This window comes from Astatotilapia calliptera, chromosome 15, assembly GCF_964374335.1.
Source record: "Astatotilapia calliptera chromosome 15, fAstCal68.1, whole genome shotgun sequence".
In the NCBI taxonomy this organism is placed as follows: domain Eukaryota; kingdom Metazoa; phylum Chordata; class Actinopteri; order Cichliformes; family Cichlidae; genus Astatotilapia; species Astatotilapia calliptera.
In genome coordinates, this window is record NC_137436.1 from 9,102,574 (window position 1) to 9,127,057 (window position 24,484).

At 39.8% G+C, this 24,484-nt stretch overlaps 2 protein-coding genes across 2 annotated transcripts; both read left to right on the top strand.

The window, feature by feature from the left end:
- The first annotated feature begins 1,661 nt into the window (after positions 1-1,661).
- Positions 1,662-8,251, top strand: LOC113037363 (uncharacterized). The gene is made up of 3 exons (XM_026194356.2): positions 1,662-1,817; positions 6,080-6,627; positions 7,554-8,251. Exons 2-3 carry the CDS (start codon positions 6,086-6,088, stop codon positions 7,690-7,692), a joined length of 681 nt encoding a protein of 226 aa, XP_026050141.1. The 5' UTR covers positions 1,662-1,817; positions 6,080-6,085; the 3' UTR covers positions 7,693-8,251.
- A 676-nt stretch (positions 8,252-8,927) lies between these two features.
- Positions 8,928-22,791, top strand: chrna2b (cholinergic receptor, nicotinic, alpha 2b (neuronal)). Its single transcript, XM_026194355.2, has 6 exons — positions 8,928-9,633; positions 14,781-14,932; positions 16,148-16,192; positions 16,389-16,498; positions 17,663-18,830; positions 21,901-22,791. The coding sequence occupies exons 1-6, from the start codon at positions 9,567-9,569 to the stop codon at positions 22,024-22,026; spliced, it is 1,668 nt and encodes a 555-aa protein (XP_026050140.1). The 5' UTR covers positions 8,928-9,566; the 3' UTR covers positions 22,027-22,791.
- The last annotated feature ends 1,693 nt before the right edge of the window (positions 22,792-24,484 follow it).

The following is a 24,484-nucleotide window of genomic DNA, read 5'->3' on the forward strand; positions in this document are numbered from 1 at the left end:
CCCTGCAATTTATCCTTAGCCAATGTATTTTATAGCGATCCTTTACAAGCATCCATGAGTGACAAGCCGGGAGTGAGTACCCATTTCATTATTGCGGTAACCTTATAACAAACCCGGGAGACGACGGTAACTTTACAAGAAGTCAGTGACTTTTATTCATGCAACTCTCTGAACCTTCATGCTAATTAGCTGAATGCATCCCCTGGTTTAAATAAGGGAAAGATCACAGTCACACCAAATCTCCTCGGGTGTCTAAAAATGAACGTCCATCTTTGCTCCAGCTCATCTGAAGCCACATTTCAATGTCCAGGGTAAGGATCAATATTGTCTGTGATGTAGCAAGAGCACAAAAAGGGGAAAAAGCTGACTTCCTGAAACATGACTTTATTCAAAATCACCAAACAGGGTCTTGAAAGAGGATGACTGTTTATAATTTTATGACATATCAGATTAACATTTAGTTGATTTAGGTGCTGTGCTGAAATGTGGCAACCCCTTGCAACTCTCTGTTATCACTTTTTTAATCGCATTATAGATAGCTGGACATTTTAGATTGTGTTACAGCTGTTGCAACTGATGTTAAACACTCACAATTAACACTACCGCTCACTTTTAACAACATAAAAACTAAATATGCAAATCCTAATAGACCTGTTTACTGAATACCTTTTCATGAGGTCATAAAAACTGATTTCTTTAGTAACCTGTCACTTTTACCTGTGGTACAAGGAAGTTTTTACATTTAATTTAAATAACAGTGACAATAAAACTACAGTTTTATTCAATTAAAGATTTCATGACCTTTGTTTGGATACATTTAATTTTGCTTCTTCGGGGACAGATCATTCCCATCTAAAACATCCAAACTAGCATGTGCTTCAGTCTTGTAACCACACTGTTCTAATTAAAATAATCATAGACTTTCTTTGAACTAATGGGCTGCATAACCATAAAATATTCATGTCTGTCTGGAATTCATTTGTTTGTCGTTTATAAAGCAGAAAGCTTGCAATATGAGTTAAATATTTGCCTTTTGAATGCATATCTAATGTTTCATTTAACAGCCGGTATATTTCTTTCATGATTAATTAAAATGTTTGGGTTTTTTTTTTGCTCTGTTATTTGATGCTAGGGACTCCTTGGGGCAGAGCTTCTATGCTGAAGATATCATTTTAAAGTAAATGCTATTTATCATATTCTGATTTTAATTGTTTTCCCCTAAAAATACAACAAACTTGTCTCCATGTTTTCAACCCTCCATCTTTCGCTGCTGCTTCTTTGGCATTGTAAGCTACAATAACGTCACAGCAGTGCAAGACCTGACTTTATTACATATTAAAAGTATAGTCCGTACTTTAATAAATAAGAAATGTGCATCTTGCATGGTCGTAAAAGACATTCCCCCCACACTGAGGAACCCCTATGCAGAGCCCCCAGATGTGAAATAGATCACACTCCCTTCACTTCCTCTCCTTCTGCCAGCCCCTCTTTCCACTGCAAAGAAAGAAATCATTCAGTTTTGGCCTTTTTTGAAAACATACCCCCCCCAGCCCCCCTACCCCTCTTCCCTTCCCCTACCAACCCCTCCCAACAGCAAGCAGGGGCACACAGACGACCACACTCTCTAGCCAAACCCTAATTGTGTGTGCGTGTGTCTGCATTTTTCCCCCTTGACATGAAGAAGGGGAGCAGAGCAAGTATTTATGCGCTCCACTTGGAAATCGTAGTCCTGGAGCTTTTGAGTTGATTTGCGTAACTGAAAGAGTGGAAGTGGCAGAATCTAGCATTTTTCTATCCGAATAAATTCCCGGACGCAGGTAAGTTTGGTGATTGGATTTATGAAAATCTGAGTTTAGTGTACAGTATTAATGGGAAAGCGCTGCTTTCTCACTGTGTACTCCCCCTGGCAGAAGTAGATAAATTTGAATTCATGGCACTTGTATAAAGTTTTGTGTGAAAGAGCTGCTGTTGGTGTGGACGGCTGCTTTTGAGTTGAACGGAAATTTAAAGAGATGTTTGTTGTTTGTTTTTTTCACTGTCAGGAAAAAAAGCATATGCATATAAAAAGGTCACATCATAGTATTCATATATTGCGTAGTTGTGTGCATGCAAAAATGTCTCCACTTTTTATGACTATACTAACAAAAACGTCTCTAACTTCCAGGCTTTAACACTACAGTCTCTGCTCTGCTACCTCACTGTTACGACTCCTTGTCCCACTAACACTGTAGCAAGTCTGTGTGTTGTGACATTTGTGAAGCCCACCTGTTCAGGCTTTAAGAAGAGGGGCGGGGGGGCAACAAGACTGAATTATAGGGACACCAAAAACACAGGTTTGCTTTAACCCACAGACATGGAAGAGAGCACGGCCACATTTAGAGATTTGATTGGAAATGCATTTCTGCAAGTTACATCATTTTCACTTTGATTCCAGCAATTCAAATTTCAATAATCTGTTTGTCCTTTTTTCCCTGCTATTTCATGTAGATTTGCTACATTTTATTCTATAAAAAGACAATTTAAAGATGCCGACATGCACTTCAGAAAAGAGTGATGACCAGTTGATTATGAGGGTAACTGAAAGGGTTTACTGAATTAAAATCAGTTTTTAAATCAGCAGAACAGCATAACAAAAACTCTGCTTAATGCATAGAACAAACAGCTAAAGTGTCCTAATGCTGGTGTTTGAGCTTATGGCTGCTTTCCCTCTGCAGACAAGCTTCTTCTATTTTAAGCCAAAAGAAAAGTCAGCCTATAAAAACAGAGCCTTCCACTGAAGCCAAAAAAAGGTCACTATGGGCCACAGAGAGTCGAACACAAACCCTGTTTCAAAACCGTAAGACGCCAGCGTGGAAACTGTTCAGACATTTTCCAAAGACAAAGGTAACTGCTGCCGCCACTCTGTGATGTAGACGGGAGCACATGTGCCTCTGGTCAGCGGGGTTTTTAATAGAATGAAATAATGCCTCTAAACGTCATTTCAGCACGTCCGTGACTGCTGCGGCGGGAACTGAACGCAGAGACAATAACATTTTTCAAGATTAATTGCATTTCCATTTGGCTGTATTATGTCATTAGGCTGAAAGTTGTCACTCTTGGCTATAAGGTTTGGATTTATTAACATCCAAACGAGTGCAGTGGAAGTTCACGGTGATAAAAAGTTTTGGATATGCTGCATCTCCACACTTGCAGGGCATTAAATGTCTTTGAACGAGTGCTCTCCGCTTATCACAGGTTTCACATTGAATTCACCCACTAGTTTCTCTGGCTTGTTAATCTAATCTGCTGGAGTGAGTCCGCTTACACAGAAGTTAAACACAAAGTGTAGACTTATGCAGGGCTTTTTCTAATATACAACCAATTAGTTTGAGGACAACATTGGAGGATATCTACATTATCGCACAGCTGTTTGCAAGGACTCAAATAGTCAAAATAATAAACCCCATTTGTACAGCATGAGATTTTTCCTGATCAAAATTCTGTTACAATGCGCTTGTCAGTCAAAAGAAAGCTTTCTCCTTACTCTAACATAATGACGTCAGGCTCTGTGTCTGTGCCTCAAGGTTTCTGTTGGCTACTTGTCTTACAGCAGCCACAGCAAGCAGTGTGTGAGGTCACCATTTAAACTAATCACAAACAGAAGGAGACAACAGTTGGTCGTTTGATGGGCTTTTGCCCTGCAACAGCTCATCTTTTAAAAAAAGAGAGAGAGAAAAAAGGAGACAGTGTTTACAGTGTGCAGCTGGCAGGAGTGGACATTTGTAACAGAGTAATAGGTGGAAGTCAAGCAACTCTGATTTCTAGTTCAGCTGTTGGGAGCTAAAATACTTTCAAGGCTGCTGTGAAAGTAAACCAAATGTGCTCTGACAGCAGAAAAAGGTCTGCAATGCCTCAACCTCAGACCAGACTCGGTTTGAAAAAAACAACAACCATATATATATATTTCCAGATGGAGAAGACAGAACCTTAAATGGGACATGATAAAGTGACAATGCAGCTGTTTCACTGAAAACTGCAACACATGGGAAGGAAGAGCTTCTCATGTGTTGAGCTTGGGATAACAAGCCTTTACTCTTGTGTTTACAAGGTGAATAGATGTCATGAAAGATCCCAAGACAACCGCTGGTTACCAGAAACCACACACACCCTGCTGCAAGGGTACTATTGTCAGCTCTTACAACCCTAGCGTGACAAAACTCCATGCCGTGGCTCAACCACAGAATGTAAAGCACGCTCTAGTAAATAACCACAACCCAAGCCACATAAAATGTTCCCCTATTTATACTTTTTTACAGCATTTACAGAGCATGGAAAGGGTTTGTTTGGTTTAACCCATCACATTTGAATTGAACATTTTCCCTTTAAAGGCACAGGCAAAGCTGAAATAATCAAAAAACATTTGAGGGACTAAAAGTATTTATTATTTATTTATTCATTACAAAAAAGTACACAAACAACAAAAAAATGTTGTGCAATCTGGGCATTAAAATTAAAAACTTGAACATCTGAGAGGATGCATCTAGTTTCCACCACTGAATTTGACAGACTTTGTCAGACTGAGCGTGACAGAAGGAATCACAACAAATGTCGGCCACACATAACAACACGATGAATGAGGGCACACACGCCTTTGCTCAAAAAAAATGGACGTACAGTTAAAGGAGCATCCAAAGAAGCAGAGTCTTCCAGATGGAATGATGAGGATGGCTTTCCCATTCTGTGAAAAATCGTGTGGGCAAATAGATGATCAGTATCAGAAATGGTGGGATCATCTACAGCTAATCTCTGTATGTAAGAGACGAGGCTGTAAGCCAATAGCTGGAGACACTGCTGGAGTAGAATCACTGCATGAGCTCGGGAACACTTCCCCAAACCATCGTCATCACTGCATCCACAAGTCAAAACTATGCCATGCAAAGCACACTCATACATGGCCAAGATCCACAAACTCTCTGCTTGTTTAAGGACTGAGGTAACATGAAAAACTGTTCAAACTGTTTTTGGGGTCTGAAAGAAAAATTTTCAATTCTGTTTGGAAATCATCCTCTGGGCTACAGATAAAAGGGATTATCCAGTTTGATCAGCATCAGTAATCGGGGGACATGAGTGCACATGGCATGACGCAGCAAACATTTCGAACATTTTGAACATTTTGAATAACATTTTGAATAACCACCTGGCTTTTCTTGCTGTTAACTCTTAGTTAGAAAAACAGTTCCAACTTGTTAAACTCATTATCTGCTGGAGATAATTTTTCAGCATCACCTGGATGTCCTTGTTTGGCCTTCTCGCAAAGGAAGACATCATTTTTTATCGACTAGAACAAAATGAAAGAAAACATTCTCACTTCAGACGAGGGTGAGAACGCAGCGAACCTGAGCTGTTGACCTGTAGCTTAACTGAGTTAGCTGTTAACACGTCAAGTGTAAAACATTGTGGGGCAGAGGCGTTGCATCTGAGACCGCCCAGGCACGTTAAGTTCAACAGCAACAACAAATGAGACCAAATTTACATTTATAAAAAATACTTAGAAGTGCTGATTTATTTATTTCAAAAAAACAAAAAAACAGCCTCCAGTTATACTAGTCCACGTATGTGGCGTGTCTGCCTGTTCACAACGGTTGATTGACCAAATTAGTGCAGTCTTTCACACAATGAAAACATCTGGCACACTGTGAAATTAAAAATTCAACAGAGCAGGCGCAGCACGTTTAAAATGAAGTCTTCAGTTTCCAGATTCCTGCAGAGTGTTGCTTTAAACTCATTTTTGCTTATCGCAGCTGCATATTTAGAAATGTTTCCGCCAAACGTGAGACCATAAAAATATCTTAAATGTAAATAGGATGTAAATAAGCTCAACTTCAGCACTGAATACATGGTGTTTGTGCCATTTATACAAATTACATGCATGCATTGTATGTTATGAATTCTAATTTACAACATGAAGAGTACCCCAGCTTTTTTATTAATTAAGTATGTAAGTGAAGTAAACCAGCCCACTTGCATATTTATCTCACTCAGTTTTATTATCTTCACCAGCTGGCCAAGTTCACAGTCACACACTTCTACCTCTTTTCAGGTTACCATGCGATGTTGTTGGACAAACGTCATCTTGGCTTTGGTATCCATGGCAACCCTAGCACTGTGCCAAAGTGGAGATGGGGACTGGGGTTCAGGCTTTGACATCTACTCTGTGATAATGGCCACCAATAACACATTGCAGGCTGTTGGTGATGAGCCTGCGAAGGTCAAAAACAGCCACGACTGGACCACATCGGCAGCATCCTCACCGTCACCTACACATGTGCTCCACCACGAGCCCCAGCCGGACAGGTGCTCGGTCCACTTCAGCACCAACACTGCTTCAGCTCGAAGGCTGAAGGCCCAGAGAGAGGAGCTGGCCTACCTGCAGGCCATACAGCATGGGAACAAGGCAGTGATGGAAAACTTGGTGCAATTTGTAGGGAATGAGCTGGGAGATCAGCGCTATGAAGATGTGATCAAGGAAAATGTCATTGGCATTCAAGAGGACCAAAAGAGCTGGCACGAGGTGGTAGAAAAAGCAGAAGAGGATCTAAAAAAGCAGCTGGAGGGAGATGTACCGGACTCCTTCTCTGGGATCCACAAGTGAGTGCAGTAAATCAAATGTGTTTGTGCCAAACGTCATAAAGTTAACAGCTGAAATGTAAAGACGACAGTTAAAAAGAAAAAGAAAAAGAACCTGCTGTTTGTTTCTGTTGTTAAGCTTAATTAACTGTGGTAGCACATATACTGAAGATATTGTGGGGAAAGACGATGTAAAAAAGAAAAGATGTAGGTTGACTTAAGTCTATCACCAGGCAGTTGCTGGTTATTGAAATGTGAAATTCTGAATATTTTTCCTCTCTTAGATTTATGATTTATGTTAAATGGGCTTTGTTTGAGGTTTGGAATTTTTAATTGATAAATACAAGCGTTGGAAAAATTTGATAACCATTTTTCATCATTTCCATCAATCATAAATTAAAACACTACCCATGTAAACAAAAAGCAAAACTAGATTAAACTACATTAATCATTAATAATAAAATAGTAATTGTTTACCAAACTGAGACTCATTTTAGGTATCTGAAGCTGACGCACTGTGTAAAAAAACTATTTCTAATATAAAAGAGAAACAGAGTAACAGGTGGGTTTTTTTGGAAGTACTTAAACACCCCGCAATTAGAAGAAATACATCTCTGGATAATCAGCAGGTGACACAGGGAAAAATGCACTGAAATGAAAAAGATTGAGGACTAAATACACACAAGGGAACTATGGTAACAAGGCGAAGATGAACTCAATCAGACAATAACAAGGGCAGGAGAAGAACAAAGAACAAAAAGTATCACATAGAGACCCGATGGCATATAAGTGATAGTTTCTTGAGCACATGTGACCCCCCGTTATATTTTCATGCCCTCGCATTTTCTTTTTCTTACCCTCTGCTGTTGTTTCTTCTTGTGTCCGGTGCTTTCTCCTTGTCATCACTCACTCGGCCGGCCACCTGGACTGTTGGTCCTTCGGAGCAGAATCAGAGAGGAGTCCTTGGCCTTTGAAGACATGCTTCGTGCTGCAGCGGACATCGCCAGCAGGCTGGAGAGCTCAGCACAGGCCCTGCACGCTTCATTCACCAAGCAAATGAAAGACATTGTGAAAATCCATCGCTGAGAAAGCATTGAAAAGTGTTTTGAAAAGTGTTTGCGCATCATCCTTGAACTTGTGAATGATGTTTGGCATTCCGTGAGGTCCCAAATTCAAGAAATATACCCTCTCGCCATTTTATAATTGTATTTTTATGTACATGTGCTGAGCAGTTCTGGGATGCAACAGTGTGTTAAGGTTAAACTTCACATCAACTGAAGCAGTCAACGAAGATGGATTGTTGACACCTCCCTTTCACTGAATATCTCCACGACGGATGACATACGATTTTCCATCCACGCATTATTCGTGGAATTTTTGTGAGGTCAAATATGGGAACAGCATGCAGTGCAGCTTTGAGCTAAGCTCCGTGTTTATGGATCAAAATAGATGGGCCTTCGGAGAACAAAACATAATGACTCTGTTACTCTTCTCCAGGGGAAGCTATGGGTTGGCCATCTGGTTCCAGGGTAAGGGTGGAGTCTGGGATATACTTATAATGACTATGTGGTAACAGAGATTTTGTTTCTGCAACAATAAGTGAGGGAGGGGACTGGAACAACTAATAAAGGGTTTGTTTTCTTAAGAGAAATATCCAGGGGGATAAGTTTCTATATAAATATTAAGACAGATCCTATGATTGGGGGGGGGGGGGATAAACTGTCTATGCATGATATGTTTGCACAGTTTCCTGGCTTAAGCAACTTATTTAAACAAGGTTTCTCTTTAATCCCGGTAGGACTTCCTGAAGGGGGATGCCTTTTCATTTTTTAAAATAAAATATGTAGCATTATATTATTACGAGTTTAGAAAATAGATTTATGTTCAATCCTATAAACGGCAAAATTTTACATAAATAAAGCACCTTGTTGTTTGATGTTTTTTACACTTACATTTTTTTTTAACAAAAATATTCATTATGGTGTTTTCACAGCTCCTAGTTAGTTTGGGGTACAAACTTCACTCACCCGGTCTGCCCTCTAGCTGTTTTCCAAATATATTGTTGTGCCGTGTTCAGCTTCACGTCACTCGTCACTCATTCTTTGGATCTTTCAAAGAATAATTACTGTATTAAAGTCGAGGCTCATAACTTTTTTAAATGCATTTTTAACTTGGTTTCTTGAATAGCTGGTCAGCATTTAAACACACGGGTTCTGTGTATGTGTGTCTCTTAAACACACACACACACACACGGAGAGAGGGAGAGAGAGCGAGTCGCTTTAGGTGCCAAATAAAGAGGCAAATGCTCAGACGTGCCCTGCATCTCCTCCTGTTATTTCGGCAACCTTACATATTACACTTATTACACTGTCCAGCTGCCAGTCATGGAAAACTACTACTTTGAATTTTAAAACAGAACACACTCACAGGATTGGACGCATTGGACGCCAAATTCTTGGCACCCTGCGTAACAGGCGCATTTGTTTGGATTCTCTCTACGCAGAAGAAAATCCGACTACTTTCCGTGAATTGATTTCCTGAAAACAGATTTATAGAGCTACTTTTATGAGCTGGTATGAGCAATTACAGCAAAGCTGGGACACACAGTGTTATAGTGCCGCTCCCTGATTCAGCACCCAGTGATGGATAGCGCTCATTGCGCGGAAACTGATGGCACGGTACTCGCTCTCCTCCGGTCCAAACAGCGCTGACAGTGAGCAGAGACGGAGACTTATCTATGCTGAGATCTAAAGTAAGTCAGTCAGAGCGCTGTCACTGTCATTCCCCGCCTACAGACTTGAAAGCGGTTATCGTGACAGTAGCTGTGATGTGGTCCTGACGTGCTTCTCAGCTGCGAAGATGACAGATGTTGCTCACACTTTTCCACATAGCGTTTCGACAGTGGACGGAAGCTGCTCCGTGCTTTCTTGTGAAGTTTTCTTTGCTGTCAAGAGGACGAAATGGGATCCAACCACCTGTTCTCCGCCGGGACGGCTTTTATTTGGGCGCTACTCTTGAGTCCGGCCGGTAAGTACTTTTACAACTATGTTTTCTAGTGGGCTAATGTTAATGACAGCAATAATAGCAGGTGTGTTTGAACCATGGAGGTTCTGAGAGATGAGCAACTGAGCAAGTGCAAAGAAGTAAGTCACAGACTGGAAAAATATATTCTAACCTTACTGTTCAGTTATGCTCGGCACTTTTCAAAATTAAAGGTGATCGATGGATCCAAACAGGGATAGTATTGATGTCATTGCTAGTATCGGTATTGGATCGATACTAGCGCGATACGTTCGATAGTTTGTTTCCTTCCTTTAAGTTTAGTGTGTAGCCCACTGAATTGTGTTAAATAAATTATTTATCTGTTTTTTATGGAAAAATATACCTCAAACATGCATTATAAAAAAGGAGAAAAAAGGCAGTTTATAAATAAATACCTTTCTATGTTAAAAGTATTTGTATCAGTATCTGCAATATTAACCCAGTATTTGCTTGGTATCAGAAATTTGCAGTCTCACACATGACTACTTAAAAGGCTCACGGTCCTATTTTCACATTTAGCTGGATGTCTGTTTCATGCATTGGGAACTACCTCTTCATTTAACACATTCACCTCCAGAGAAGCAGCTATTTAGCTTATGAGAAAATAAGTTGTTGTTAGAAAGATAAATAGAAGAAATGTAAGAGATGAATGAAGGCATTTGCTTCTTTCTGTACAAAAGCAGTACAGCGGACAACATAACAGTGTGAAAAATGAGCCACACAAATTGGTGCAACAACTGATAGTCATGCTGCTACATTTTCAGAGGAAGTTAATCTTGTTTCAAAAAAGCTACAAAGGGACCAGAGAAGGAAACATCTTTAAAGGAAGAAACTGAGAGACGACTGGAGCAGTCGATGCCAGATCGTGCCTCAATTTGTTGCTTTTGTTGTGAAATGATTTAAGCTACAATTTCTTACGGTCTAGTGCATACTTCTGTGGAAACAGGGTTTGATTCATTCAAGATTGACACTGAAGCCCAGTTAGCTACTCTGGAAGTCCAGTTTTGACATGGATGTCAGAATTTGCAATCACAAATTATCAGTTGCAGTCACAACTTATGTGCAGACAAAAAGCATTCCCATACAGAGATCGAGGATAAAATGAGTTCTTGTTGAAAAGGGTTTCAAAGCACCAAATATACTCTGTCTCTGTATGCTTCAGTTATCAAATGTGTAGGTAGACTACATAATCATATGCTTATTGGTATGACATAGATAGATTTCAGCTTTCTGACTTAAACCCTGCAGTTTTTCATACACACACAAAGAAAAGATCTGCAGCATTCTTTTAGTAAAATTTTTACTGTAATTATTTGACAGCCCAATTTCATGAAAAGCACCTCTGGCCAGAGAAGCTGCTGACTCGATGATCCAAACTGGTCAGTGTTTTAAACACCTTGCCAAGTGACTTGGCTAAGGTTCAAATATACTGGGCCCAGTGTGCCGGATGTTGAAGGTGTCGCCTCATTTCAACTCTCCCCTGGCACGAGGTTTGATATGTGGTACCCAAGAGGCTTTTTTCCAGCGCCACATCTGGTCTTTCCCAGATGCACGGACAGATGAATACGCACTGCCCCGACTGTCAAGATAGCAGATAGGAATTCTCTAGTGCCTGCTTGTTTGCCAGATTGAAATTAGTTCATGATAACAAGACATGAGCCCAGGTGTACCTTAGGCAAATTGAAAGTGAATTCACATATTGATTACCACCTCTAATGTATATTTTCTACAAACTACTGCATCAACGAGAAGAAGGACCTTGCCAAATTTTGCATCCTTTGCAGCCTTTTGTTGGTAAAGCCAAACCAAACCAAGCCATTCAGTTAGCACAGGCAATAAATCTCACTGAAGCAGTTTTGCATGCTTTGCTTGGATTAGCTCTGTGCAACATGTAAGTCCATCAAGTGGTCATCGTCTAGTGGCCTGTCCTACAGTTACAGGTTGTAAATACATGGTAATTCTGTCAACAGAGCCACAACTCACCCATAGACAGATAGTGATGTGTCCTTGGCTAAGCAATCATGACTGCTGCCAGATGAAGGTGGTCCAAGGTTTCATTTGAAGGTCCCTTGATGGTAGCACACTTGAGTGCACCCTATTATAACCTATGCTAACAAACAGAGCTCCAGAAACATTGGTGTATTAGTGACATGTAGATGTAATCACATCTTAATTGAGTTTTTTTTTTTATTTTATTTTGATACAATTAATTTTTTTCTGCTTTGATTAATTGATCAATAAGGCAATATATCAGTAAACAAAAATGCCACATCATTAAATATTTTGACATTATTGAACACACACGCATTTTCTTTGTTACTGAATTCTAAATGAGAACCATACAAAAACCATCTAAAAGTTATAATCTGCCATTCTGTAAAGACTTTATAGTGGGTAGTTTAGCATGAACAAAACAATATATTTTTAAGCCGTTAGTTGGCATTATTGGACCGAATGAGTGCAGCTACATCGCAAACAATAAAGTGACAGTTTAAGAGGTGCATTGTGCCAGTATCTAGGCAGGTAGATGTACAGTAATAGCAAATATAAAACACACTCAATAAAAGTTAGATGCAAGATGCATCAGAAAGCCAGTATTATTGACAAATATTAGCTATTTGCAGATTTTGCAGATTTATTAGTATTGACATTTACACAGGCTGATAAGTTTAATTTTAATAAGTAGAGGTGAGAGAAGCAACTTCGAACTATATTGTGAGTGTTGATGTTGAATACTTTGTCCACCAGAGGGCGCTCTACAACTTCCCTGTTAGCAACACATGTTTGGCATGCCATAAACACAACAACCAGCTGATCCGAGCGCAGTCACACGAATCGTGAATGACTAAATAAACAACCACACATAATAAATATAAGGGAACTTTAACTGCACGGTGGTGCGGTGGTTAGCAAGGTTGCCTCAAAGCAGAAAGGGTCTGAGTTCAAATCAACCAACTGGCCCTGATTAAAGGGGTTGTGTCTGTGCGGGTTCTCTCCAGTTTTGTCGCACAGTCCAAAGACATGCAATTAGTGTAGATTGATGATTCTAAATTACCCATAGGTGTGAATGTAAGTGAGACTGGTTGTCTGTCTGTCTCTCTGTATTAGCCCTGCATTAGACTGGTGACCTGTCCAGGATGTACCGTGCCTCTCGCACTATGACAGCTGGGATGGGCTCCAGCCACTGCTACCTTTCTAAAAGAAAGAAATTTGTGTTTTTCAAAAATAACCAAATATTGGTGTCGATATGAGTCTTAGGCTACGTTCACACTGCAGGCAAAAGCGCATAAAATCCGACTTTTTTGACCCTATGCGACCCATATCCGATCATGGTATGACAGTGTGAACAGCACAAATCCGATATTTTCAAATCCGACCTGGGTCACTTTCGCATGTGGTACTGAATCCGATACATATCTGATGTTTTAGAAAGCGACTGCTGTTTGAATGGTCATGTCGCATTAAATCCATCTTTTACGTCACTGACACAAGACAGACGCCAATTATCAGCGCCGGAGAAGACAAACGAGAAAGCATGGCGGCCATCGTTAAAGCACGGGCTCTCTTTTTTCTCAGTGTCATTTTTTCTCTAATTAATTTATCAAAATTCTGTTGGTTACGACTGTGCAGAAATTGATAGACTGCTGCAACAACACCTACTAGCTCTGTAGCCGCTGTTTTTACTTCCGTAAACAGAGCACGTTGTGTGTGATGTCTTCTTTTGCGCATGCGGGCCGCTTTGAGGGCCGTGAACTGTTCACACTAACGCGTTTGCTGTCACATGTTATTTGTAGAGTGAACAACCAGACAAAAAAAAATCGGATTTGATCCAAAAATCGGAATTGAGCATTAAGACCTGCAGTGTGAATGTGAACGTAGCCTTAAATGCTATAATATATATATATATATATATATATATATATATATATATAGATTAGGCATATATATATATATATATATATATATATATATATATATATATATATATATATATATATATATATATAGATTAGGCATATATATATATATATATATATATATATATATATATATATATATGCCTAATCTCCCAGCATCAGTATGTGAAAAAAAAATTAGACAAATATACCCAACCGTTAGCCTCCACTCCAAATCAGAGGCATCAGTTAATTGTTTCATGCATCAGACGTAACACAGAGTGACAGACAGCTCAACAATAAACACCCTTCACTGGTGAGAAATTAGCTCACCTCCACTTAACAGTAGCGAGTAATGATGTGTGTAATTGACTCTGACTACACTGATGAAGGTGGAAGCAGTAATCCCCAAGGGACGGGATTCCTGTCTATTTCCATGCTTTTCATTCTGCAGAAACACAATACGGTGACTCAGTCCCAGCTTGTACACAAATCTGACTAGAGTGCATATTCAGAATCAATTTAATCAAGCCGCCTCTCACTGCGAGGCCTTACATACATAATAATAAGACTTTAGAGATTGTATAGCTGAAATGGTATTACTGTCGAGGGGAGGAGAGACGCTTCCTTTGTCTCCACCTTCTCAGCTTGAGAGATTCTAGCAGGCAGCCCTCAAGGGGAGCCGAGATCAAGAGATCAAAAGATTTGCTAAGATGTGAAAAGTCGATAAGACTTTACAAAGAAAAGTCTTAGATGTTTAGAGTAGGCTTCTGTGATGAAGCACGACATGTTCGCAGTTCTCTCTTGCTCCCAAAAGCAACCCAGATGCCAGCCAGATTTACTAGTATTTGTTAAGTGAAGATTAGGAGAGACACAGATGACAGAACATGGATGTGATCCCAACATATACCATTCAGCTTCCGCTTCTTTCATCCCGTTTCAGTCTTAGAATGCCATACCATTAAATATTCACCAATAATATTAATGCATTAAAAAAGTGCAAATGCATTTAGTGTCAAGATACAGGCGAGGTCTTTATCACATACACCTGTAGTTTTAACAGCCCCATGTTAGCTTATTTAAATGTTAACAAACTCTATGATGCAGATCCAAGAGAGATGAATAAATTTATTAACGAACAAGAGAATAGAAATATTACAAATTCCTAAATTACCCACTTCACTTATTGCATTTGTCTTCTATAAATGGCTAACTACACCAGTAATGTATCCACAGCCCTCTGTGACGAGAAGACCCACTCACATGCTGAAGATGACCTTTTCAAGACCCTGTTCGCTGGGTACAACAAGTGGTCGAGACCTGTGCCAAACATCTCCGACGTCGTCATTGTCAAGTTTGGACTCTCCATAGCCCAGCTTATTGATGTGGTGAGTGTTTGCCTTGCGTTTGCCACAAAGAGCTGGTGATGTGACATATGATGATGATCCAGGGCTCAAGTGCCAGTGTCCTGCAGGTTTTGGATCTCACCCTGATTAAACACATCTGAATCAAATGATTAGTTCATTACCAGGCCTCTGGAGAACTTCAAGACATGTTGAGGAGGTGGCCCTTTAAATCAGCTGTGTTGGATCAAGGACACATCTAAAACCAGCAGGACACCGGCACTCGAGGCCTGGAGTTGCCTACCCCTGCTCTAGTGTCATTCAGAAAAAATAAATGATCGTTCGATTCCATTCCATTCAATTAGATTTATACAGCACCAAATCGCAACAACAGTTGCCTCAAGGCGCTTTATATTGTAAGGTAGACCCTACAATAATACATACAGAGAAAAACCCAACAATCATGTGACCCCTATGAGCAAGCACTTTGGCGACAGTGGGAAGGAAAAACTCCCTTTTAACAGGAAGAAACCTCCAGCAGAACCAGGCTCAGGGAGGGGCGGCCAAAGACATGCTGTGGAAGAGAGAGTTAGAGATTAATAACAAGTATGATTCAGTGCAGAGGGGTCTATTAACACAGTGATTGAGAAAGGTGACTGAAGAAGTAACACTCAATGCATCATGGGAATCCCCCAGCAGCCTACGCCTATTGCAGCATAACTAAGGGAGGATTCAGGCTCAACTGATTCAGCCCCAAATATGCTTTAGCAAAAAGGAAAGTTTGAAGCCTTATCTTAAAAGTAGAGATAGTGTCTGTCTCTCAAATCCAAACTGGAAGCTGGTTCCACAGAAGAGGGGCCTGAAAACTGAAGGCTCTCCCTCCCATCCTACTTTTAAATACTCTAGGAACAACAACAACAATGTTCAGATGTCTTCATCACCAAAACCCTCATGATCGGTGATGATAGGGTTATGATATTTCTGTGCATTGACTAAATACAGTGATGCCTGTACAGCATATACTCAAACTTTGGTTTCAAGGTCAGTATAGGCCTGTTCATGGGTACACTACATCCCACAGCTATGAAGGAAGCTGTGTATATGATTTCCATAAAGTCATTAAAGTAGCAGAAAGTTATATTTGAGTTTTCCTTTGACAAAACACCAAGAAACACAGACATATTTCTCTGGTCTGAACCCCCGGTTGACAACTTTAACAATATTTCCATCATTCTCGCTCTCTATCTGTCTGTCTTTCAGGATGAAAAGAACCAAATGATGACAACCAACGTGTGGCTTAAACAGGTTAGGAAATCTAGTGTCAGTGTTGATTTATTATTTAGATTTTATTTTATTTTTTTTATATTCAGGAGGGGATATGCTGACATGAAATGTTAGGAATGCAAAAAAGCATTTGCATTGTTGAAGTGAACGACTCATATGATGAATACAAATGGGGCCACGGCCCTCCAGACTGATTCGTGTTGTTTGTGTCTCGCAGGAGTGGAATGACTACAAGCTTCGCTGGAGACCGTCTGACTATGACAACGTGACATCCATAAGAGTGCCGTCAGAGCTCATATGGGTACCAGATATCGTCCTCTATAACAAGTGAGTCTGAGATAAAATGTAATGGTTACTGCATTTCTTTTCTTGATTATCTAATTAACTCTTTATTAAACACTCAGGCCTACAGTAAAGCTCAGTTGTGCAAATGAGCGTATGAGAGTAAAATAACTATAATTGTTCAAGAAACGAATATCTGACATTCAGTTAAACAGCTTTACTCTGATATTTGTTGCATTTTTTTTTAGCAAACTCACTAAACGCATTAATCTTTTATTCGGATTAATATACTGTCAAACAATTGATTCTGAGTCTATTCAGTTCTGAACTACATAACCAATCACAGTTATTTCTCTCTACCGTACTGAGACGCTGCTGAACACTTCAAGGTTTGCCAAAATGCTTCAGAGGATTGTAATGGCAGATTTAGGGCTGTCTAACAGCTATGCTCTTATTGTAGCATGACAAAGGAGTCCAAACTCACGCCTCTTGCCTTAACAGTATGTGTAAGAAGATGGCACCATCTAGTGGTCTGTGAAAACAATGGTTTGCTCCGCTTTCTCATGTTTCTTCCAGTCCTGATTGGGTGGCTGGTTTTATTTGTACCTTCTGAGATATGTGCGGTATAGTTTACACGCTGATGTAAACACAGCTCTTTATTATCTGTTTCATTTAGCAAAATGAAAAAGATACTCCATTTTAAATTTTGCACGTCTGTTAGTAAAAATTGGTGGAGTGCATTTCGTTTCATCGAACTGAAGGCAGCCTTTACATGTCTATCGCTCCAGTGGGAAACTGATTGCAAAAACCACTTTTGAGAAACCTCTCCCGTCACCTAAATTCACCTCCTGGAGATTAAACCGAGCACGCTGATGATAGGTTTCTGCTCCAGCGCGCTCGTGTAATCACAGTCCGTATGTGAAATTAAAAGAGGTGAGACTGATTAAATGATAAGGACGTATGATTACGTCTTCTGCTGAAGCTAGTGTTGCCATTAAAGTGGTGAATGGAGGGGAGATTGCAGACAGTTTTTCACTACATAGTTTCCAAAATGAAAAAAAAAAAAGGAAATAAAATCTCAGGAAAGAAGAAGGGGAATAGAATTGATCACAGTGAAGGTTATGATTTCTTATCTGATGTAGCCTTCACTCTAAGATGAGGTCTTTTGTGTGTTTCCATGACTTATATGACAAACTTCTCCTTCTGCAGTGCTGATGGCGAATTTGCTGTGACCCACATGACAAAAGCTCACCTATTCTACACGGGCAAAATTCGCTGGGTGCCTCCTGCTATTTACAAGAGCTCTTGCAGCATTGATGTCACCTTCTTCCCCTTCGATCAACAAAACTGTAAAATGAAATTTGGCTCCTGGACTTACGACAAAGCCAAAATTGACTTGGAGCAGATTGAAAATACTGTGGATCTCAGCAACTACTGGGAGAGCGGCGAATGGGCCATCATCAATGCCGTGGGAACGTATAATACAAAGAAATATGACTGCTGCCATGAGATTTACCCAGACATCACCTACTTCTTCATCATCCGACGTCTTCCCTTATTTTACACAATCAACCTCATCATCCCCTGTCTGCTTATCTCATGCCTCACGGTTTTGGTTTTCTATCTACCGTCAGACTGCGGTGAGAAGATCACCCTGTGTATCTCCGTGTTGTTATCCCTCACTGTCTTCCTGCTACTCATCACAGAGATCATACCGTCCACATCCCTCGTTATCCCTCTCATCGGCGAGTATCTCCTCTTCACCATGATTTTTGTCACCCTGTCCATCGTTATCACTGTCTTTGTCCTCAACGTCCACCACCGCTCTCCCAGCACTCACAAGATGCCCCACTGGGTTCACTCTGTGTTCCTGGACTTGATTCCACGTTGGTTGTTCATGAGACGGCCCGCACCGGATGGCCGCCGTCGCAGGCTGCTGCTCCTTCAACAGGAAGCGGTGGCAGAGCGGCGCCAGCTCCGAATAGCCGGGTATAAATCGGGCAACTGTATTAGCACCTCAGCTAACTGGTTAAGAGATGGGACCACATTGGAAGACCCCGAGAGAAGCTGTTATGAGGACTTGGAGCTGGGAACACTGACATCCTATTTCTCCTTCCGTCCTCCTTCTCCCAGACCTCCAGGGTCAACTCCTCCACCACAACAAAAAACCCCACAGAACAGCCAGAGCCGACAAGAGGTGGTGGCAGGGGGGAACAGGCACTTAACTGGAACCAGAGGTAATTCCACTCCTCGGCCGGCTAAAGTTGACAATAAAGTGTCACAGTCAGCTTTCCTGCTTTCACCAAGTGTCATGCGTGCATTAGAAGGGGTGCACTACATTGCAGACCACCTGAGGGCTGAGGATGCTGACTTCAGTGTGAGTATCAAGGAAATAATGCATCTAATATAAAAGCAGAATGGCATTTTGTTCATTTGTATTACTGATGGTATTCCAATTTACATTTATCTCAGTTTTGATACAAAATCATACTCTGGGCATGTTGATTAGATAATACCTGTGCAAGGCGCAATCACAATTCCTACTATTCTATATAAATTAAAAATCATACGTGAGTTAAATTTGGCTGCCATACACTTGTTTGAAATGCACCCTGGAAATTTTGTCCTGACCGCCTGCTGTTCAGTGAGTGCTGAATATTGTTCGTGTGTAAAAAATAGGCTCCATCTTGAATTTCATTTTAGGAAAGAGAAAGAAGTTGCATGGAACTGAGTTTAGTAAGCAGGGTGGTTAGTGAGCAGTGTTAGGGCATGGCCTGTCGATGGTACATGCAACAATTCACAATCCTGTGAATGTTGAAAAATGGCAAACCAGGATTTAGAGTGCACCCGTGACCTTATGGACTTTATGGCCATCCTTCAGGATTCTTTCACTGAACAATGCTGCTTAGTTTCCGGGCCATAGCTGGAGACCCAGCTCTTAATATCAGCGATAGTCCTTTGCATGTTTGTTAAATTGGTTTGATACAGATGTTTCCATTTGCTCTGTACAGAAGTTCACTTTTTACATAAATAAATGCATTTATATAAATACGTAACTGTACATAGTTCTATTTCAAACGCAATTTCTTTTAATACTAAGGCCTGCAATACCTTCACAGCCCACAGGGGGACCCATCCTACACTTTTGGAGTCACTGCAGTAGAGCCTGTAGCTGAAGATAAAACTGAATGACTCACAAACAAGCAGCTACTGAAGGTGGCTGCAGTATTTATTTTATTTAACCAGGAAGATCCCATTGAGATTAAAAACCTCTCTTTCAAGGGAGACCTGGCCAAGATAGGCAGCAGCAGATGTCTCACAGTTACAGAAATTACTCAAACACAGGCAGCAACAACACACATGCAACAATAAGTGAAAGAATACAAATAAAAGAAAATAAAATTCAATAAAATTCAAATAAAAATAAAAAAGTCAGTTAAAATGACAATCAGTCTAATTGAAACAGTTGCATGTTATGGACTTGGCCTCAAGGATTCGTAGTTTAGATTTAAAAGCACTTAATGAAATGAATTCAGTCATTTTCCATTCCTTCTGCAGTTTGTTCCAAGCCGAGGGTGCTAAATGGACAAAAGCTCTTTTACAAAGTTCAGTTCGGGCAAATGGAACAGAAAGCAACAAGTAGCCATGCGGACGAAGAGAATACCGACCAGCATGTTTCATTAGAAGCAGGGAACATATATAAGAAGGCAGCAACCCAAGTATCGCCTTATATATAAAACTGTATAAATGAGAGTTCCTCCGACTTACCAAAGCAGGCCATCCTACCTGAGAGTTTAACTCACAGTGGTGAGTCAGAAATTTACGGTTAGTGATGAACCTCAGAGAAGCATGATACACAGAATCAACCATTCGAAGACATTGAGCAGAAGCATTCATATATAGAATATCACCATAATCCAGCACAGGCAAGAATGTTGCAGCAACGAGCCGCTTCTTTGTATTAAAAGAGAAACACAACTTATTTTGAAAATAAAATCTCAGTTTTAACTTCAGGTTTTTCACAAGATTCAGTAGAGGCCTAACAGAGAGTCTCCAGATGAGAATCATCCAAGAATGAAAATAATCTTTATATTTTTAATTATGAGTTTGTCCATTTATTTTTGAGCCACTGCAACTGGGGTACTGTGAATAAAAATGTAGATAATTCCTAAAAGGTTAGGGCAATACTTTTGTAAAACCCCATAAGTTAAAGTGTGCACCTTGATCTCATCTTGATTCTTTGATTTAAAATCCACTGAGATGGTTTGCAAAAGCAAAGCTGCATTTGTGTCGTCCGACCTAACTGTATACTGATACCCAGAACATGTAAAAAAAAAAAAAAAATTCTTAAGCTCTCAGTTTACCATGACACCTGACAATAAGAACCAAAATAAGCAGTATATACTGAAGCTTGATAACTCAGTCTTTTAGTGTCTCAGTCCGTAGTCTCTCAGTAAGACTTTGTCCTGCCAAAACAACTTGAACATCTTCCCTTTGGTTGTTAAAAAATATTATTCAGATTTTTATCAATATTGCGCCTCTTACTGCATTTGAAAAACCAGACAGGAGGGCAGAAAGCCTGCAGAGTATTCATGGACAAAATAGCAAGCATAAGAAATTTAGCATACTCTTTCTTATCCTTCAAACCTATCCCAGCTAGTATAGTGCAAGAGGCGGGGCACACCTTGGATATGTCACCATCTGACACAGGGATAAGATCGCACTTCTGGGCAAATTTGAATAATAGAGTGAACATAATCCCACTTACTGCATATCTTTGGACTGTGGGAGGCAACTGGAGTACCCGGAGAGAACCCACACAAACACAGCAGAGCATGCAAACTCCACACAGAAGGCCCTCAGCCTCAATCAGAATCAGAATACTTTATTGATCCGTAGGGGAAATTATTATTTCAAACTCAGGATCTTCTTGCTGTGAGGCACCATTCTGCCCTAGAAAAGTAACTTTTAAATAAAAAAAAAATACAACTTTTCTTTTTATTGTCATATATAGGAAGTTACTGAAGAGGTATAAAAACTGGCTTTGGCAGCTGAGTGACTGAAGAGAGCTTTTCTGGAGACAGATATTAAACTTCAAGGGCAGATACATGGAGCAGTAATGCATTGAGCTAAATCCCATTATATGCCTAACATCACACTGAAATTACTGTTGGGAGCAGCTAAGAAAGAACTGTTTAAAAGTTTGATTGGTTACAGACAGGTTGTAGCAAATCGCATTGACTGAAGAAAATAGAAGGAACAGGTCAGCAAAAGTGTGCAGAAATGTGCATGAATATATGACATAGCTTGTGTGATGAGTAGTTTTTCTTATGAACCATATTTTTCATAGCAAACAATACCACCCATGATGTGAATTATTATTTAAATTCATGATATTATTTCTGTTCTTGTTCTCCCCACCTTCTCTGTTACTTCTTTCTGCACAGGTGAAAGAGGACTGGAAGTATGTTGCTATGGTGATTGACCGTATCTTCCTGTGGATGTTCATTATTGTCTGCCTGCTTGGGACAATTGGTCTGTTCTTGCCACCGTGGCTAGCCGGCATGATTTAAGGCTTCTGGGAAAGGGTTGAATTCACAGTCACCTCCTCTTGAAAGATACTTTAAAGTGTGGCTGAACTCTTCTTCAAGTCGGGTAATCTGACTCAACTTTGTGTAACTCGGTGCAACCCAGGTGTCCTCAAAAGGCCGTTGTGCTCTTTACACGTCACCAAATATAACTTATGAATAGTGGAGACAACTCTGCTATTTTCAGATTCTTATTCCCAGTTGGATAAAAATCAACTACAATCTACATTTTTAAGGGAAGATCAGACTCAGTAACCTACTGTTAGCTATAAAGTCTTGGCTCAAGTTTCATCTCAGATGCACTTTGTCAGCCTCAGGTTTACTCCTTCAGCATCATCTGTAACATTTCTCAGGTTGTTTTTGACCTGAATGCAAACATTTGCATGTTAACATTCACTAAAGTTAACATGGCTGTTGAAAACTGTGCTAATGTTGGTATTTTAATGTGCAAATGTTAATCACTTTTTAGCATGTTAGCATAACATGCTAGTTAAATATATAGTGCCAACGGCTGTCTTAGTAGGGTGTCACAGTGATCATATTTTTCTTTCCTATAGTTTCAGGGATTGCAGCTTAAAACTCAACAACTTAATAACATTGCATTCACTGATAGCAGGGGGATCAGTGAAAGCTGTTTGTCATCTTACTGTCTTAGCAGAAGTCAAACTCTGAATCAAACTCAGTTTATCATCCCAATGTTAGCTTGTTGTAAAAGGCTCAAGGATGGAGATTAAAACATTAAGAAAACAAGCTTGTTTTAAATTCGTCTTATTTTCATGCTCTTTACTTCATGGTTATCTGTCTGTCTTTTTGTCTGACCATTGATATGTCCAGAAAATGCATCAGCAAACATTAGCAATACAAGAGTGTGGACTGCTAAACCACATGTACAAATTCACCTTCCTGACCTTAACGCCACTGAAGGCTGTCACCTGTAAACTAAGTACTAGAGCCTATTCTACATTTGAGTTGTATTTTAACAATATTTGTCATGAATCTGTTCTCTTTGATTCTAAGCAAAGTTTTCTTTCACCACATATTCTGGATGGTGGTGAATAATCCTTCAAGAAATGGGCATTCAAATGTGATATACTCCTCAGTGCATCCCTAGTCTGATTTTAGCAGGGGTAACTGGACTGGCTGCTCCAAAGGGGATCTTGGACAAATGACTAAATATAATCATTTTCCATTTAATTTGCCACCATTGGTCAGTAGTGATGCTTAAAACTGCTTCATGAAGTTTTGAATTCATTTGCTACTTTTTAAGGTTTCCAGTCATGAACTGAAAAATGAAGAACTTAGTCTGCGTTGCAAGATTTATTATCATCCACTGGAGCCAACAAATGCATGTAAATTTATCACAATCCGTTCAAGGTGCCATGATACTGGTAAACCAGTGAACGTTTAAAAAAAATAGGGAGAATTAAATATGTAAACAATGCCATCTGGGTTGCTTTTTATCAGATTAGAAGTTGTTGATGACACTGTTCTCTTTGTGTATGGTGGGATGAACACCCATTATTATAGACTATGTTGGATACACGTTGGGGTGATTTGGTTTAGACAAAAAATGCATCAGCACAGGTTTTTTCCTTCTGGCGATGCTGCAACAATTGTAGTATTTTTGATTGAGCGTACTATACAATAAAAACCCATGAAACAAATTTGAAAATTTGTCTGCACGCTGTTTACTGACCTTTGAAAAAAAAAACAATTTCTTATACAGTATTTTTTGTATTCTTTTATAAAAGAACTGACTCTGAAACTACACTTAATGATCATCAGTAAAGACTTGAAATATATGTAAATGTTCCTATCTCCTTGTGCTTTAAGATGACCTCATTATGTAGATAATTATACAGTGGTATTTAGAAGTTTACATACAGTCATCATGGGCATGAATTTCAAGGTAATGCTGGCTTCTAATGATTTTTTTTTTTTTAATTGTTCTTCTTCCGGGATGGGTGGGGGGGTTATACAGCATACATCTTTCATGACTTTAAAAAACAAGAATTGGGTGCAGATCTTTGAATTTATTTCATGTTTTCTCTAATCCACAGTCAAAAATATACATACAGGTTTAAATATATATGCACTTCCACTAATAATTGGTGAAATGTCCCTTAGAGAGTTGCACCTCAGACACTTTTGATAGCCATCAACAAGTTTCTGGCGTAATTGTGACTGAATACTTGAACACTCTTCCTTGCAGAACCGACAGAAGCCATTTGAATTGGTTGGTTTCCTTGCATAGACGCGGCTTCTAAGCATAATCCACAAATTTTCAGTTGATGAGGTTGGGGCTTTGGGAAAGCTATTCCAGAAGCTCAGTGTTAGCCTGCATTACCTATTCCACAACCAGTCTTGCTGAAACACTCAACTGTGTCCAAGTTTAACCGTCTAGCGCAGTGGTTCTTAACCTTGTTGGAGGTACCGAACCCCA

Bases quoted from the DNA above. Each gene is read 5' to 3' on its own strand.
- LOC113037363 (XM_026194356.2), top strand. From the start codon at position 6,086: ATGCGATGTTGTTGGACAAACGTCATCTTGGCTTTGGTATCCATGGCA. The intron at 6,628-7,553 runs GTGAGTGCAGTA...CCTTCGGAGCAG, and splicing joins TCCTTCTCTGGGATCCACAA to AATCAGAGAGGAGTCCTTGG.
- chrna2b (XM_026194355.2), top strand. From the start codon at position 9,567: ATGGGATCCAACCACCTGTTCTCCGCCGGGACGGCTTTTATTTGGGCG. The intron at 14,933-16,147 runs GTGAGTGTTTGC...TCTGTCTTTCAG, and splicing joins TAGCCCAGCTTATTGATGTG to GATGAAAAGAACCAAATGAT. The intron at 16,499-17,662 runs GTGAGTCTGAGA...CTCCTTCTGCAG, and splicing joins GATATCGTCCTCTATAACAA to TGCTGATGGCGAATTTGCTG.